The following is a 19,207-nucleotide window of genomic DNA, read 5'->3' on the forward strand; positions in this document are numbered from 1 at the left end:
CCTCCTCCATGCTAGAAACAGAGGAAAACTCTTTAATCATTCAATAAATATTTATCAAAAACCCACAGCAAATATCATCCTCAATGGTAAAATACTATAAACATTCTCTTAAAAAACACGAATAAGATAAAGTTCCCTACTGTCCTATCTTTAATTCAACATTGTATGAGTTATAGCCTGAGCAGTAAGACCAGAGAAAGTGATGAAAGATGAAATATTGAAAAGGAAGAAACAAAACTAGCATTATTTGCAACTGAGTTGGTTAATTACATTGAAAACTAAAGCAAACTGCACAAAAATTGTTACAGTTAACAAGAGAGATTTTCAGCAACATTGCTGAATACAAAATCAATGAAAAAGTCAACTGAATTTCTAAAATCAAGAAACAAATATTAAGAACATACAATGAAAAGATACTGAATAAAATAATAACAAATATTAAAATAAAGTTGAAATATCAGTAAAGGGATAGAAAATCTAAAAAGAAATTCTAGAGCTGAAAAGTACAATAACTTAAATTAAAAATTGATCAGAGGGATTCAAAGGTATATTTGAGTAGGCAGAAGAAAGAATCAAAGAACTTGAAAAAAAGGATAATGGAAATTATTGAATCTGAGAAACAGAAAGAAAAAAATGTAAGAAAAGTAAACCGAATCTAAGGGACCCTTGGGAGATTAACAAGCAGACCAACATACACATTGTGGGAATCCCAGAGGAAAAGGAGGGGGAGCAGAGAGATTATTTGAAAAAATAATGGCTCAAAACATCCCAAGTTTGATGAAAAACATGAATATAAACATCCAAGAAGCATAACAAGGTCCAGTTAGGATGAACTCAAAAAGATGTACAGCAAGACACATTATAATCAAATTTTCAAAAGACAAAGACAAAGAGAGAATCTTGAAAGAAGCAAAAGAGAAGTAACTCATCACCTACAAGGGATACTCAATAAGATTATCAGTGGATTTCTCAGCAGAAACTTTGAATTCCAGAATGACATATTCCAACTGCTACGAGAAATAAATTGTCAACCAAAAATCCTATACATGACAAAACTGTTTTTCAGAAGTGAAAGAGGAATCAAGACATTTGCAGATAAATAAAAGCTGAGTGAGTTTGTTACTACTAGACTTGTTCTACAGGAAATGCTGAAGGGAGTCCTATGGGTTAAAATGAAAGGACACTAGACAGTAGCTTGAAGTCGTACAAAAAAATAAAGATCTCAGTAAAGGAAAATACATGGGCAATTATAAAACTAGTATTATTGTAACAACAGTTGTAAGTCTACTTTCTGTTTTCTACATAATTTAAGAGACATTTTTTAAAAACAATTAATCGTATAAAAGCTAATATTATTGTAACTTTGGTTTGTAACTCCACATTTTGTTTTCTACAAAATTTAAAGACTAATGCATCATTTTAAAAAACTATTATTGTTCATTTTTGGACACACAATTTGTAAAGATCTAATTTTGTGACATCAGTAACTGAAAGAGAGACAGAGCTGTAAAGGAGCAGAATCTTGTACATTATTGAAGTTAAGCTGGTATAAATTCAAATTACAGTGTTATAATTTAGGATGTTAAATGTAATCCCCATGGTAACCAATAAGAAAATAGTTATATAAGGTACAGCAAAGCAAATGAGAAGGGAATTAAAACGGCTCACTACAAAAAATCAACTAAACAAAAAAGAACAGTAATGCAGGAAATGAGGAGTAAAACTGCTCTAAGGCATATAGAAAACAAATAGCAAAATGACAGAAGGAAGCCACTCCCTATCAGTAACTACTTTAAATGTAAATGGATTAAATTCTCCAATCAAAAAAAAGTCATTGGCAGATAGATTTTTTAAAAAAATTATCCAGTTTTGTGCTGTTTACAAGAGACTCACTTTAGATCCAAAGACACAAATAGGTTGAAAGTGAAACATTGGCAAAAGCTATTCCATGCAAATGAAACCAAAAGAAAACAGGGTGGTGGGGGGCTACTCTAATATCATATAAAATAGACTTTAAGTCACAAAATTTTATAGAAGATAAAGAAGGACATTATATACTAACAAAAGTTTCAATAAATCAAGAAGATATAATAATTATAAATATTTACACACCTATTACAGACCATCAAAATATATGAAGGAAAAAAATGACAGTATTAAAGGGAGAAATAGTTCTACAATAACAGTTGGAGATGTTGATACCCCATCCTCAGTTATGCACAGAACAACAAGACTGAAGATAAGTAAGGAAATAGAGGACTTGAGCAGCACAATAAACCAACTAGATCTATAGACATAAGCAGAACACTCTACTGAACAACAGAATACACATTTTTCACAAGTGAACATATAACATCTTCCAGGAGACACCATGTATATTGGCCATATATTAAATTTCAATAAATTTTAAAAGATAGAGATCATACAAAGTATCTTCTCTGATCACAGTGGGATGACAGAAGGAAAGCTGGAAAAATTAACAAATTTGACAAAATTAAACATACTCTTAAACAACCAATAGATCAAAGGAAAAATCATAAAGGCAATTAAAAAATATTTAGAGATGAATGAAAATGGAAACATGACACAAGAAAACTTACAGGATGCAGTAAAAGTAGTACTAAGGGAAAAAATAAGAAAGATGTCAAATCAACAACCTACATTTACAACTTAAGTAATTTGAAAAAGAACACACTAAACCCAAATGGGTAGAGAGAAGGAAATAATAAAATTTGAGCAGAGATAGATGAAATAGTAGAAAACCAATAAAGAAAATCAATGAAACCAAAAGTTTGTTCTTCAAAGAGATTGAAATTGACAAACCCATAGGCAGACTGACTTTAAAAAAGAAGAGAGAAGACTCAAATGACTAAGCCAAAAAATAAAAGATAACCGTGTCTACTGAAATAAAAGGATTTTAAAAGAGTATTATGAAGAATTGTACATCAACAAATTGGATAACTTAGATGAAGTCGATAAATTCATAGATACACAAATCCTACTAAGACTGAATCACAAAGAAAGAGAATATCTGAATCAGTCTACAACTAGTAAGGAAATTGAATCAGTAATCAAAAATCTCCTGAAAAAAGAATGGATCTGGACCTGATGGCCTCACTGGTGAATTGTACCGAACATATAAAGAAGAAATAACACCAATATTTCTTACAGTTTTCCAAAAAATTGAAGAGGAAGGAACACTTCTTAATTCATTCTATGAGGGCAGCATTACCATGATACCAAAGTCAGATAAAGACACTTCAAGAAAAGGAAACTACAGACCAAAATATCTTATGAACATTGACACAAAATTCCTCAGCAAAATACTAGCAAACTGAATTCAGCAGGATATTAAAAGGATTATACAACATGACCAAGTAAGATTTACTCCTGTAATGTAGAGATGGTTCAGAACACAAAAATCAATCAATGTAATACACCACATCAACAGAATGAAGAAAAATTAAACACATGATTATCTCAATTGATGCATTTGACAAAGTTTGACACCCTTAAAAGAAAAGAGTTTGACACCCTTTCATAATAAAAACACTCAACAAACTAAGAATAGAAGGAAACCACCTCAACATATTAAAAGTCATATTAAAAACCCACAGCAAACATCCTACTCAATGGTGGAAGATCGAAAGCATTTCCTTTAAGACAAGGATAAGGCACAGCTGCTCATTTTCACCAATTCTATTCAACTAGAAGTTCTAGCCAGAAAAATTAGGTAAGAAAAAAAAAACATCCAAATTGGAAAGGAAGAAGTAAAATGATCTCTGTTTGTAGATGATACGATCTTGTATGTAGGAAACTTTAAAGATCACACACACACACACACACACACACACACACACACACACACAAACTGTGAGAACTGATAAATGAATTCAGCAAAGTAGCAGGATACAAAGTCAACACACAAAAATCAGTTGCATTTCTATAATATAACAATGAACAATCTTAAAAAGAAAGTAAGAAAACAATTCCATTTACAATAGCATCAAAAATAGATAAAAATTAACTTAACCAAGGAGGTGAAAGACTTGTACAATGAAAACTACAAAACATTGCTCAAAGAAATTAAAGAAAACATAAATGAAAAGGCATCCTGTGTTCACAAATTGAAAAACTTATTGTTAAGATGCCGAAACTACCCAAAGCAATCTATATAGATTCAATACAAAATCCCAATGATGTTTTCCGCACAAATAGAAAAATCCATCCTAAAATTAATATGGAATCTCAAGATACACCAAGGAGTAAAAACAATCTTGAAAAAGGACAAAGTTGGAGGATTCACACTTCCTGATTTCAAAACTCACTATTGATACAAAGCTACAGCAATCAAAACTGTGGTGTTGACACAAAGACAGGCATATAGATCAATGGACTAGGATAGAGAGCTCAGAAATAAACCCTTGCAAAAAATGCTCAAAAGATTTTGACAAGGATGCCAAGAATATTCAATGGGGAAAGCACAGTCTTTTCAACAAATGGTGCTGGTAAAACTCAACATCCATGTATAAAAGAATAAAGACAGACCTTTACCTGATACCACATACAAAAATTAACTCAAAATAGATCAACGACCCAGATATAAGACTTAATATGTGAAACTCAGAAACAAACAGGGCAAAATCTTCACAACATTGGACTTGGCAAAGATTTCTTGGATATGATACCAAAGGCACAGGCAACAAAAACAAAATGAGACAAATTGGACTTCATAAAAATTACAAATGTTTGTGCGTCAAAGGACACTATCAACAGAGTAAAAAAGCAATTTATGAAATGAGAAAAAATTCACAAATTGAATATCTCAAAAGGGATTAATATTCAGAATATATAGAGAACTTGTAAAACAACAAAAAACCAACCAACCTGATTCAAAAATGAACAAAGGACTTGAATAGACATTTGTCCAAAGAAGATATCCCAGTAGTCAATAAACACATGAAAGATGTTCAACATTACCAATCATTAGGGAAAATCAAATCAAAATCAAAATGAGATACCACTTCATCCCCATTAGGATGGCTAGTATTAAAAAAACAAAACCCAAAACCAGAACATAACAAGTATTAGCAAGTAGGTAGAGAAACTGGAACCCTTGTACACTGTTGGTGGGAATGTAAAATGGTATAGTGCTGTGTAAAACAGTATGATGGTTCCTCAAAAAATATAATTACTATATGATGCAGTAATTCCTCTTCTGGGCGTATCTCCCAAAGAATTGAAAGCAGGGTCTCAAAGAAATATTTGTACACCCATGTTCATAACAGCATTATTCACAACAGCTAAACCATGGAAGCAATCCAAATATCCACTGAGAAATGAATGGATAATCAAAATGTTGTATATACATACAATGGAATATCATTCAGCCTTAAAAAAGAAGGAAATTCTGAAATATGCTACAACATGGATGAAGCTTGAGGACATTATTCTAAGTGAAATACAAATACTGTATGATTACACATATGTGATGTACCTAGAGTAGTCATAATCATAGAGACAAAAAATAGAATGTTAGTTTCCAAGGGCCAGGGGAAAAGGGAGATGGGGAGTTATTTTTTAATATGTATAGCCTTTCAGTTTTGCAAGAGTAAAAGTTCTGGAGATAGGTGGTGGTGATGGTTGCACAATAATATGAATGTACTTAATACCACTGAACTATATGTGTACTTAAAATGATCAAGATAGTAAATTTTATGTTAATTATATTTTGCCACAATAAAAACAATCAAAAAATCAATTACAGGTGAAATAAAGACTTGTGTTCAAAGAATAAATAGAAAAATATTTTTATGATCTAGATTATACACAGATTTTTTAAAAAGATACAAAAATGCTAATCATAAGGTTTAAAATGATCTTCATCAAAAGATACTATAGAATGTTGAGCCATGCCACCAACAGAGAGAAGTAATTCACAGCACATAACCTACAGGATATTAGTATCCAGAATATATAGTCTTTGAACCAAAGTTTTAAATAGAAAAATTATGTGATCTGAACAAACGTTTCATAGAATAGAATTGACTGATAAAAATCCCAAAAGATATTCAAGCTCATAATGTTGATGTAGTTATCAAAAACAATTTTCAAGTGAAAACCACAGATACCATTTTACACCTATTGGACTGGCAAAAACTCAAATGTCATTCAATGCCAAGTGTTCCTGAGAATGCGGAGCAAAAGGAATGCTCACACACAGCTGGAGAGACATAAACTGATACAACCATTTTGGAAAACAACTTGATATTAACTAGTAAAGTTAAACATGAGTATGTATATCCTAAGACCCGAAATTCTACTCCTGCACGTGTGCACCTGGACAACATTCAGAGTAATAATGTTTTTCAGGCAAAAAGGAAAAAATTCTCCCAAACTGGAATGAATAAATGTGCTGTGATATTTTCATACCATGGAATATTAGCAGTACAAAAAAGGTACTAGAACTACATCTATTAACAATGATGAATTACAAAACCTAACGTTGAATGAAACTAGAAAGTCATAGGGAAAAATGAATCCATTTTTATGTAGGCTAAATAATATATTGGTGATAACAAACTGGGCAATAATAAATGATACATAATATTTACTATTTTAATCATTTTTAAATATATAGTTCAGTGGTACTAAGTACATTCATATTGTTGTGTAAGCATCACGACAGTGTTTAATATTCATGGTATACATTCATAAGTGATCAACTTTAAGGAAAGACAAAGGAGTAATTAACACCAAATTCTGGAGCGCAGTAATTTCTGGTAGGGAGGGGGAAGTGATGGGGTGAGGGCACACAGAGAACTTATCTCTTTTCAGCTATGAGGTAGGTCGTGAGTTTTCATCTTATGCTTATTTTAAAAACTCTGTGTGTGTGTGTGTGTGTGTGTGTATGCGTGTTACAAATAATGCATTACCCAATAAAAATGTTAGAGTGCTATGGAAACACACTTAAGGAACAGAGTATATGTCTTTAATTCTTATTTAAAACTCTCATGTTGATAAATTATAGTTTTGTGCAACAGAAGCTAGCAACACGTGTGGAATATCAACGGGGGCAAGAGTGCCTAAAGAAAAAATTCAGAAATTAAATTTGTTTGGATATGTTAACAAATGCGTACATGGTATAAATCAAATAATAATATTCTGTCTAGAACATGTAACACAAAAAGAAAGGAGAGATTGATAAGCTGGGAAAAATTAGAATATGATCATTTTAATTCCACTAGTAGATTTTCTATTTTAATTACACTAAAAGAGGTGCCAGATCTTAGACCAGCTATGGAGGTCTGGTTGTTTTTTTTTTTTTTTTTCTCTCAACTGATGACTTCACTACTCTTGGTTGAACTATTAAGAATCTTATTTCCAAAAGAAAACAAGAAGGAACCTACAGAAAAGAAACAATATGATTAGAAGACAAGAGGGTCTGATTTATGAGGAAAGATTAAAGGATTTAAAGTGCACAGTTTGGCTAAGTGATGACTAAAAGAGAGCATGATAACAGTCTACAAATATTTGAAAAGCATATACCAAGGAGGGAGGATTTGCTGTTTATCTTGGTACAAAGTTGTTAAACTGGCCATGAATGGTTGATGTTAAGGAGAAGGAAACTCAAGCTATCAGGGAAACTTCCTGGTTGAAATGTATGAAATCAAGGGACTTATTCCCTAGGAAATAATGGCAACTTCATGACTAGAGCTACTTAAAAGATTCACAGGAAAAGAAAGGCTTCCTTTGACCAGGACAAAGTATTAAAACTAGGTTTCATTTGTTTTTTTTATTCCTGGGAATTAAAGTATTCTGAGACTTTCTCTAAGACATTTTTGAAATCTGAACCACTACATTTATGAATAAAAAATTTAAAACAATCCCAATTCATACCACTGACTGATAATTACTCTTAATTTCCTCCACGTTTTGTTTTGCTTTCGTTGCTGTTGATTTTGTTTGCTTTTATATTATGAACTATTTAAAACTTTAAAAAAGGTATAGGTAGGGCTTCCCTGGTGGCGCAGTGGTTGAGAGTCCGTCTGCCGATGCAGGGGACACGGGTTCGTGCCCCGGTCCGGGAGGATCCCACATGCCGCGGAGTGGCTGGGCCCGTGAGCCATGGCCGCTGGGCTTGTGCGTCCGGAGCCTGTGCTCCACAACGGGAGAGGCCACAACAGTGAGAGGCCCGCGCACAGCAAAAAAAAAAAAAAAAAAAAGGTATAGGTAAAAAGTAGTAAATACTCATGCACTTACCATCCCAATTAATATATTAGACTTTTTTTTTTTTGCGATATGCGGGCCTCTCACTGCTGTGGCCTCTCCCGCCGCGGAGCCAGGCTCCGGACGCGCAGGCTCAGCGGCCATGGCCCACGGGCCCAGCCGCTACGCGGCACTTGGGATCTTCCCAAACCGGGGCACGAATCCGTGTCCCCTGCATCGGCAGGCAGACTCTCAACCACTGTGCCACCAGGGAAGCCCCAATATATTAGACATTTGAAATATTAAAGCAGCCTCTGTAGCCCTCCCTAATCTCATTCCCTTCCCTCCCCATAAGGAATAATTAATGTTCAGGATTTGGTTTATATCATTATTATTCAAACCTTTAAAAATTTACCTTATATGTAAATATTCTTAAATAACATATACTATTGCTTTAAAACTGGTACCATGCAGTATGTATCTTTCTACATTCAATGAGCTTTTTTCATACAACTTTAGGTATTTCAGATGAACCTAATTTGATTCTTATAGCTACAATTCACTCATTTCCAAAGCAGTATAGTATTTTCCTGTATTGAATATATAAAAATTTATTTTCCCACTATATCATAATAGACTTTCATTTTTTGGTATTCTGAAATTATAAACAGTACTGCAATGAACATCCTCATACATGCCTCCTTGTGCACGGTGTAAAGTTTTCTCTAGGAATGCAGTCATAATGTGCGTGAACTTTCAACTTTTCTAGATATTGCCCCTCCTACCATTCATGAGAGCCCCTCTGCTCTACATTCCTAACAATATTCAAAACACATATTTTGATACTTTTTAATTGCTGTTATGCCAGTAATGGTAAAATAATTACTTTTAGGTTCTAAGTTGCATTTCCCTGATTAAAAATTAGATATGTTTATTGGCAGGGATAGTATTCAAAATATTTATTGAATATATGTTATAGAACCTGGTCAGTCAGAATGGGCACCACGAGCACCAACACTATTTATCAATCATTCTTTTTCATCTTGTGTGAATTGCCTGTTCATATACTTTGCTACATTTCTATTGGGTTACTTTTCATTACTAAGTTGATCACATATTCTAAAATGGTGCCATCTGATAGAAATTTCTGTAATGATGAAAATGTTCTATTTTTTAAAATGTTCTATTATCTGCACTGTTCAAATACAGTATTTACTAGCCAGCACTTGAAATGTAAATAATGTGCAGAGAAACTCAATATTTTATTTTACGTAATTAACAGCCAAGTGTGGCTAGTGGCTACCATACTGCATAGCATAGTATTTATAGATATTAATCCTCTATCATCCAGTTTTATTTTACACATTTTACATATTTTTGAAGCCATATAAACATATATTTGTTTTTGCATCCTGTTTTTCTTCCTAATTAACATTTCTCCGTGTCATTAAAAGAGCCCTTTAATAAATGATATAATATTCAGTCCCATAAATGTCTTATAACTTACGTAATCTTTTTTTTTGTAAAAAGACTTTATTTCTTTTTATTGCTGAATAATAGTTCCTTGTATGGATATACCAGCTTTTGGTGGGGTTTTTTGTTTAACATCTTTATTGGAGTATAATTGCTTTACACTGGTGTGTTAGTTTCTGCTTTATAACAAAGTGAATCAGTTATACATATACATATATTCCCATATCTCTTCCCTCTTCCATCTCCCTCCCTCCCACCCTCCCCATCCCACCCCACTAGGTGGTCACAAAGCACCAAGCTGATCTCCCTGTGCTATGTGGCTGCTTCCCACTAGCTATCAGTTTTTATGTAATCATTTTTATTATTAGTCATTTAGATTGAACAGTTTTTCACTGTAGTCAATAACAATTTTGTCCATAATATTTTTTCTGCATTTTCTATTATTTCTTTATACAAAAGTGAAATTAGTGGGAGAAAGAGGATGAACACTTTAAAAGACTTGAACACAGATCTTGCAATTATTTTCCAGAAAGTTTGTTCTGTCTTCACCAGCAGGGTATGAAAGAACTTATCTCACCATACTTTCACCAGCTTTATAGTAATTTCTTAATATTTGATAATTTTATTATTTAAAATTTTAATTTATTTGGTAGTTCATTTTTCATGCATTTATTGGCCTTTTCTTCCTTATGTGTATTTTCTATTCATATCCCTTTTTTTTTTACTATTTATTGAGGTCTTCATATTTTTTTAAATTGATAGGATTTCTTCATATAGTAAAGATATTACCCCATTGTCATATTTGCATGTGACAATGGAATAATATCTTCCTACTGTCTTTCTTCTGACTTCAGATTTTGTATATGATGCTTTGATTTAAAGGAGTTTTCAATTTCCATTTTGATTTTTTTCCTTTGAAATTTCTTAAACTGTTTTCATGGTAGAAAGTCTTTCCCTGAGGCCCCCGCCCCCCAGAAATGAGGTAGATACATGTTTCCTTCTAATTATTATTTTTGTATTTAATAATTTATATGAACTTGATAAAGGTATGAGGTATAGAAATATTTTTCCAAAAAATATTTTTCTAACATTATGCCCTGAAGAATTTTATTTATTTATTTGGTACTCTATCTTCCTTCATAAAGGACTTATGACAATTCACTGAAAAATATTTCTTCCTTCATTGGTTGTAATGTCTCCTTGCACACACTAAATTATTACACACACTATGGCCCTTTTTCAGGTAACTAATTTCTGCTGTAGATTTGTTCTACCTACATTTGAGTCAGTATCATAGTGTCATAATATTTTGATATCTGCCAGACAAGTCCCTTTTGACTCTTCTTGTTTATACTTCTCTCAACTATTACTTCCTATATATCCTTCTAGATCAAATTAATTTCCAAAAAAACCTGCCCACTCAAAATTTTAATAGAGTATTAAATGTCTAAATCAATTTAAGGAAGAATTGACATATTTATAGTATCTAGCATTCCTATCCAGACATGTGGTACGTCCTTTCATTTAAAATTTTCTTTTATGCCTGTAATTTTTTTTCAGATAGGTAGTATGCTTCTCCTGTTTTGATTACTCCCAAATATTTTTCACTTCTGCTGGTTCCTGCCATTTACATTTTATAATGTTCTACCTTTCTTGTCTTCCACAGAGACTGTTCCCACCTCTCTCAATAGGGAATCTGTGAGAAAAGTAAGTCCTGTAGAAAAGGATTTTTTTTTTTTTTCCCGGTACACGGGCCTCTCACTGCTGTGGCCCCTCCCGTCGCGGAGCACAGGCTCTGGACGCGCAAGCCCAGCTGCTCCGCGGCATGCGGGATCCTCCCAGACCGCAGCACGAACCCGTGTCCCCTGCCCCGGCAGGCGGACTCTCGACCACTGCGCCACCAGGGAAGCCCTAGAAAAGGATTTGAGTGACCATTTTCTCAGTTCTCCCAAGGATGGCACTTAGCTAGTACCATTCCAGATGCATACAAGAGCCCATTCTCTACATACAATGGATGCCTTGGGGCATTAGGGCTACATTCTCTCTGGGAATCCTGACTGAGAAGAGCTGGGACTTTTTTTAAGTTCTTCAATCTCCTACTACTCCTTACCAAGATTTCACTCACAGAAAATGACCTAACTGACTGCTGATACCTCAGAGAGAAATCCCAAACCACTAAACTATCTCAATTTCCTGCCACAAAATCCACAAATCCACTTGCATCTGAACTAACCCATTTCTTTTTCCAGTTTTAATGGAGTAAGTGTTCCTTCTCTTCAGGGCCACTTTCTCCACTCGGAAGCTCTTCCCTGCCCACGCCTTCAGTAACCCTGTACTCTCAACTTTCCCCTCTCTTTCATATCTTTGTTCTCTAGTCTTTACTGAATCTGTTTTACCAACATTAGAACCATAGTCTAATCTTCCTTCAAAACTAAATGTCAGGCTTCCCTGGTGGCGCAGTGGTTAAGAATCCGCCTGCCAATGCAGGAGACACGGGCTCGAGCCCGGGTACGGGAAGATCCCACATGCTGCGGGGCAGCTAAGCCCGTGAGCCACAACTACTGAGCCTGCATGCTGCAACTACTGAAGGCTGCATGCCGCAACAAGAGAAGCCACCGCAATGAGAAGCCCGCGCACCACAACGAAGAGTAAACCCCGCTCGCCGCAATCAGAGAAAGCCCGCACACAGCAACAAAGACCCAATGCAGCCAAAAGTAAATAAATTTATAAAAACAAAAACTAAATGTCAAGCCCTCCTCCAACTATTACCCTTGACTTGACTAAATTTTCTATGTTCAATGCCACTGCCCATTCATTTCACAAACCAAACCCCAGCTCTCCCCTGATAATGTTCTTGCTGCAGTCAGTAATTATCTCCACTTAACTAATTTAATAGATCTTTTCCAGTTCTTATCTTGATGACCTTTTAGCACCATTTGATAGTAGCAACCATTCCCTCCTGTTGGAAGCAGTCTTTGCTCTTGGCTTCTGTACCACTGTATTCTCCTTCCTCTTACCTCTCTGGATTCTCTTCAGTTATCTTGCTGACCCTATTTTTCTTTCCCACCTTTCAGAACTCTTTTCTCGTAATGTCTTCTCTTCTTATTTATTATTTTTTCCTAGACATTTTTATTCATTACCCTGACTTCAATCACCATCAAACCAAATCCCTAAATCCTCTTGTCCAGTCGCATATATCCACCTGCTCACTTCAAGTCTACACTGGATGTTTTACAAGCACATCAAATATGGCAAGTTCCAAACTGAACCCCTTATCTTTCTATTCTTTCTACCTGCTTCTCTTCCAGTGTTTCCTAGCTAAAAGCAGTCACTTCTCTCCATCCCTAGGGCTATTATCCTCATTCAGGTATTTTCTTATCCAGACCGTCCACACATCTCTAACATGATGCTCCTCTTGTTTGCCTGCCCGTATGCCAGTGTTTGACATCTGGCAACGTCAGAGACATTTTTGGTTTTCACAACGAGGGGGAGGGAAGGCTATTGGATTCTAGTGGATAGAAACCAGAGACACTGTGATGTTGCTAAATATCCTACAATGCACAGTACATCTCCCACTGCACAGAATTATCTGGCCTAAAATGTCAGTGGTACCAAGGCTGAGAAACCCTAATCTATGCGGTTCCATCTGTCTAGACTCTTCTTCCCTCGGCCCCTACTCCTCCTCCAAACTCCTTCTTATTCTCAGTTCTTTCTTTAAATGTCACTTCCTGCAGGAAATGTCCTTAACCACGTAAACCAGGTTAACTCTCAAGACACCCTTTATAATTAGTTATGATTATGTGCTCAAGATAGGTTTTTCTGCTACACTGTAAAGGATCAAATCTATCCATTCACTATTTTGCCCCCTCATACCTGTATCACCACATATCTATTGATTAACATTTCATCCATGAGTTAAAAAAAATAGAACTTCATTGTGAATTTTTAAGAAAACAAATATATCTCAGCCTCAGTTTCCTTAGCTGTAAATTGGCAATATTATCACCCATTTTCCCTACCTCACTGTTCCTAACGTTCAAATGACCTGAAGGTTTGCACTGACAGTCTCACACCCTGAGCAAACTGATGGCTGGTCACTCTAAGTACAAAATAGTTTTTTAAAATTTCAACTTTGTTAAACAAATATTTTATCACAATTTTTAAAAAGTATTTAGAGTATTTTTGAGCCTTTAGAAAGCCCTTAACTATGCTCATTTATATAATCATCACAATAATGATACTCTATTTTTGCTTCCGGTAGCTTTAGAAAAATAGGTTTTATAGCCTAACCAAAATATTTTAGTCTTACTTTATTAACAAAACCTACACCTGAGTTTTGACTATGCTCTTCTAAGGAGGAAGCAGTAGACTTGAGAGAGATTTTTCTTTTATTTGATAAAGTGAGGCTTGCCACCTGCATGCTGTACCAGCTAATGGACCGCTGGTACCACCAGTCTCTTCAAAGTGGCAGAAAGAACACCTGAGAGAAAATGACTTAAATTCCCTATTGACATAAACTTCAGTCAACTGAAGTGTATTTCTAAGTCAATATTTTTGCACTTTCACAACCGTTTATCTAATAAAGAGCTATTATTTCATTGATAAAAAGAGCAATCTGGAGGATTTTATTATGTAATTAGCCATTAACTGTATTAAAAGCACTGGTGGAAAGAAATTGGTCATTTCAGAGGGTTGGGGGCTTTATATTATTTCTTAATATGCCTGCATCATTTCACCAAACTAATGGAGTTACAATTTACGTCAGGTCCAAATTTACCACACAACACATTATCACGTGCCCTCAGGTCTGTGGCACCTCCTCTAATGATTAGTGAACTTGAGGATAATGAAGGCCTTATCATGTGCCTAATTAGCCATGCAGGCCCTAATGGTTGTTTAACTCATTTAGATAAAGTCAGTTTGCTGATCTGTTCTTTGGCTGGGAGTAAGAAGGAGGAGGGTAGTCTAGGCAGAAAGTGTATGCTGTGCACGTGGTGGACCCTTTCTCCTTAGCTCCCACCCCTGCCATCCCCATCTCCACCCCCAGTGCAGAAGAGATCAGTAAACTGACTAATACACACACACACACACACACACACACACACACACACACACACACACACAGTGAAACAATCAAGCATAACATTTGGGTTTCTTGATAACTATCAAACGTTTTGTCTAGATAGGTATATGCCAAATATTAATTCTTTCCATATCCTCAGCTGTAGGCTTTCTGTTTATATTTAAATAACAATTTCTTGGATCAATAGTGGTCTTTTTTAAAATAATCTTTTCAGTATCTGATATTTGGTAAGGGTAATTGAAAAATTACCCCTCCTAGGGTAATTGCAGGTGGTTCAGTAGGTCCATGTAAAGAATGATTAGTTGCCCCAAATCTAACTTAGCTCTGTCTAAAGTCCTCAGCCATTCAAGGGACTCAATAAATAACATTTATTTCTATATTTGCCAATAAGGATGAATAACTCCTATTGTTAAACTTGTAATACATAACAGATGTAAAATAGAAATGAAACTAGTTCTTACCTCATTCTTCAGCTTGCTTCCAGAAAACCTTAAAAATCAGAATATTTTTCATTAGTTAAAAATACATATACAGTTATATCTATCAAGGAAACGCAGAGGACCTACAAAAGTAGTAACCTTATATCACGATCAGTGAAATAAATCTGGAGAAATTTGTTTGATTTTCAAAGGGACCCAAGCATCTTTCTCAACTTACTAACAAAATAAGGCTATTACGGGAAAGTTAAATAAAGGATATTTAGGGAAGTCAGGTAAGATCTGAGGCAATCAAAGCACACTTGACATTAAATATTTGTGCATTCTGGCCTGTATTTTCACTTCACAGTGAGTAGTGGTTAGTAAGCTGCCGTTATATTGTTTGTAATATCTGAGTTCATCTTTGTATGACTCGGGTGACTAAAATTATATTTTTTTTCACAAGATACCTTACTTTTAAAACTAATTCATTCTTTTGAGAGCAGTTCTTGGGGAATCGTGCCATAAAGCAATCTCAGATGCAGATTTAATGATTTGGAGCTCCAGTATTTTAAAAAATAATAATTGCATATTATCACTGGTTTCATTAGATGTCCCCTTACTTGTCAATAACCTCCGCCTGATAGTTGATGACAGATTAGAGCAATATGTTCTTTTTTTTTTTTTTTTTTTTTTCGGTACACGGGCCTCTCACTGTTGTGGCCTCTCCCGTTGCGGAGCACAGGCTCCGGACGCGCAGGCTCAGTGGCCATGGCTCACGGACCCAGCCGCTCCGCGGCATGTAGGATCTTCCCGGACCGGGGCACGAACCCGTGTCCCCTGCATCGGCAGGCGGACTCTCAACCACTGCGCCACCAGGGAAGCCCGAGCTATAAGTTCTTTATATTCATTTGTGTTTTTTCTTTCACAGAGACTCAGTAGCTTAGGTCAGTAGCTTAAGGTAAGCTGGTATATCAAAATATATGTGATTAGAGATGATTATAATAAACTTTTCATCTTTGTAAGATACTGGCCAAGCACATAGATCCTTAAAACAGGTTATCTCTTAGAAAAAAAATTAAATTTTCTGCCTTCATTTTGTTGAATCTAGCTTGAAAACAGATTCAGCCTTATAAGTAAATACTAATTTGAAAGCAATTCTGCTTCCCTGATTTCTATTTTACATCTCTCTGGGATCCCCGGTTCACCATTAATTTCTTATTAATGATTGCAAAGTATATTAATTGCCCAGTCATTGTAAATGTCCATACAAAGTTAAAATTAAGGTTTGATGCTTAAAGGAAAATATCTCAATAAGCAAAATTAGTAAGTCATTTTATTCAATAAATATTATACGTATTTAAAGACATACAGAACTTATCTTGACGATAGTCGAACTCTACCTTGTCAGGCCTTTTCCAGAATAAACGGAGTGGTAATATGCACTGCTCTCTTTTATGCCAATCCCATAATAATGATACCTAGAGCAAGAACAGGAGCCAGCTCTGCGTTAATGTAGTTTTTTGAAGGGGAAAAAGGAGACTAAAGTAGAATTGAAGTAAACCACAAGTAAGAACTGCAACCTCTTGGTCTGCATCTTCCTTTCCTGATTTTTTCCTGATTAAGTAATATCTTAATGTGTTTAATCCTTCTTTAATGCTAAGTAATTCTACTTATGGTCATATTTCTGGCTCTAAGCTTGAAAAAGACAGGAGAATTGCCTACTGCTGACCCCCCTCAAACCTCTAAAACATTAGGTTTCAAAAACAAAACAAAAAAAAATTATAATTGCAGGCATTTAACTGCAGGCACTTAAATTTGTAAATGTAGACATTGGCTCTAAGTATATCAAGCGTATCTATCCGCAGACTGCTTGGTTCAATTTGAATGTGGTCAACTGAATAAGAAAATGGTGGGTTTTCTTTGTAGTACATCTATTGAATGGAGAAAAGAGTATAACATTATGTGTGGGAAAGACGTTGATGTCATGCACAGGAATATGTACGAAGCATCTGACCCTTTGAAAGTTATTTTCCTCATGAGGTATGAGAAGCCCAAGTCACTGTCATTTTCACTTCAAACTTTTGTGCAACAATGGGGAAAAAAACATCTCTGTGATGAATCAATGGAAATATGAAACATGGACTGTAACAGTGTTATGAATAATTTGTTATAAATGTATCTATGGATCCTGAGCCACAGGCAAATGTAGCATCTCTCAAGTTGTACCTCATTCTCCAAAACTGCAGACCCCAGACTTACTCCACGCCCAAGTACAAAGGCTACACATGTGACACAACCGCTAGTCAAAGACTGGGTATTTAGTGAGGGTGACCAAAGTCTGCTAATTTCTGCCTTTACGCTTCTTTCCCCTCTCTGCGCACCACGCAGCACCATTACCTATTTGGTTATTTACCATTTCAATCTGCATTCATCTAAGATCAGGGAAGGAATGAAATAAAAGAATAAGGGGGCTTCCAGTAGACTTCAGTGTAACAATATTTAAAACTTCATTTCTTAGCATCACCATCTGAGTTTAAAGTGGACAGGACAATGAAGGATCTACGCTTCAAGGCACCTTTGCTGACCTCAGTAATAAAGAAGGGACTTATCAGAGCAACTCTACCCCTAAATGTTTTCAAAGCTCAGGACGAGAGTACAAATGGAGGCCCACATACCTTACGCCTAATCACTTAAAATATATAAATCAAGCGAACATATTGTGAAATAAAATGTCCCTCTCCTCCTATCTTGACAATGTACCTCCATAATGATCTAGTAGGTAATTCTGAGCTTAGAATGCCTAGACTCCTGGAGTTCCATGAGGAAACATGGTGGTGGGAGGAGAGCCGCCCCCAGCTCCTTTATCTCCCCAGCCTCTGCTGCTTTGTGCACTGTGAGGGGCCTCTTGAGAACACTCCAGCCTCCATGTCCAAGATCCACTCTCACACACACCCCAGACAGCTGGCCCCTAGGGGAGGCACCCATCTGGTCTATGTCTCCTGAGGTTGGATGAGGGAAGAGGCCTACTTCGGCCCAGGAGGCAGGCCTGAGACTGTTTGGAATTCTTGGGCCCCACGGACCTGAAATGTGAGCTTGAAGGGGGATGCAGTCTCGGGGGACACATTCACTCAGGCAATGGACTCCTTGTCTCCTGGGAAGGAGATCAGCTGGAGGAGGGGAGGAACAGGGCCCTCTATAAGTATGAGTCCCGGAGATGGCTTCTCTCCCATTAGGTTCTAAGGGCAGAGGAGTTGCCTCTAATGACCCTGGGCCATTTGAGATGGAGAAAAAAGAGTTTTTAAATATGAAAAAATTACACCTATTATAATATGAAATGTTTCAGAAAGGGCTGTTATGTTTGAGAAACAGTAATGGAGGGTGATCACGGTAGTGAAGGTATTTTATGAGTGTGGCAGATTGGGAACAAGTTTTCAAATCCTCAGTTTTGGTAGAAGGACAATAGCAGTCTGTTAACCTGAACAGAAGAAACTCCATTTTTACAGTAAGAAAATACTCCTCCGGTAGATAAGGAAAAAGAACCTCTACAGTATATTGGAACAAAGGGAGAAATGAAGGAAATATGAAACTTAAGCAAAGGACATTACAAAAGGCAGCTATATTAATAGAAATTGATAAGGTAAATACCTAAAACCATAACAAAGGAACAGATTTAGATGATATTCAGCCAAGCCTATTAGGATTAGTGAATGAACATGAGTCTGAAATAAGTATAACTATTTTTCTTTATTAGATTTTAGAACTAATATACCAAAGAAAATGTCTTTGTATTAGAAGAAATGAAGCAAGAGATGCTTGGGAACAAGAGAATCTATTACAATGGAAATATATTGCAATTTCATGGTCTTTTGCAAAGCTTGCTGTTTGTTCTATGGATGCTACAGTTTAAATAACTTCATTCTAGCATATAGTATCATATACTTAAACACAGCACAATTTAAAATCTGGTAGAGATTAAAAAGCCTCTTGTCTAATGTGATGTAAGGAAATCTACTAATTCCTTTAA

General features: G+C 35.6%; 1 protein-coding gene across 1 annotated transcript in view; it reads right to left on the reverse strand.

Moving 5' to 3' along the window:
- The window catches only part of RFX6 (regulatory factor X6), a 55,976-nt gene that overhangs the window by 23,822 nt on the left and 12,947 nt on the right, over positions 1–19,207 (reverse strand). Inside the window, exons 5-6 of the mRNA XM_065889096.1 lie at positions 16,584–16,661; positions 15,226–15,253 (exon numbers count right to left, since the gene is read on the reverse strand). Coding sequence (XP_065745168.1) covers positions 15,226–15,253; positions 16,584–16,661 — 106 coding nt within the window. The remainder of the gene's footprint in view (positions 1–15,225; positions 15,254–16,583; positions 16,662–19,207) is intronic.

The sequence above is a fragment of the Phocoena phocoena genome, chromosome 12 (assembly GCF_963924675.1).
Source record: "Phocoena phocoena chromosome 12, mPhoPho1.1, whole genome shotgun sequence".
NCBI lineage: Eukaryota > Metazoa > Chordata > Mammalia > Artiodactyla > Phocoenidae > Phocoena > Phocoena phocoena.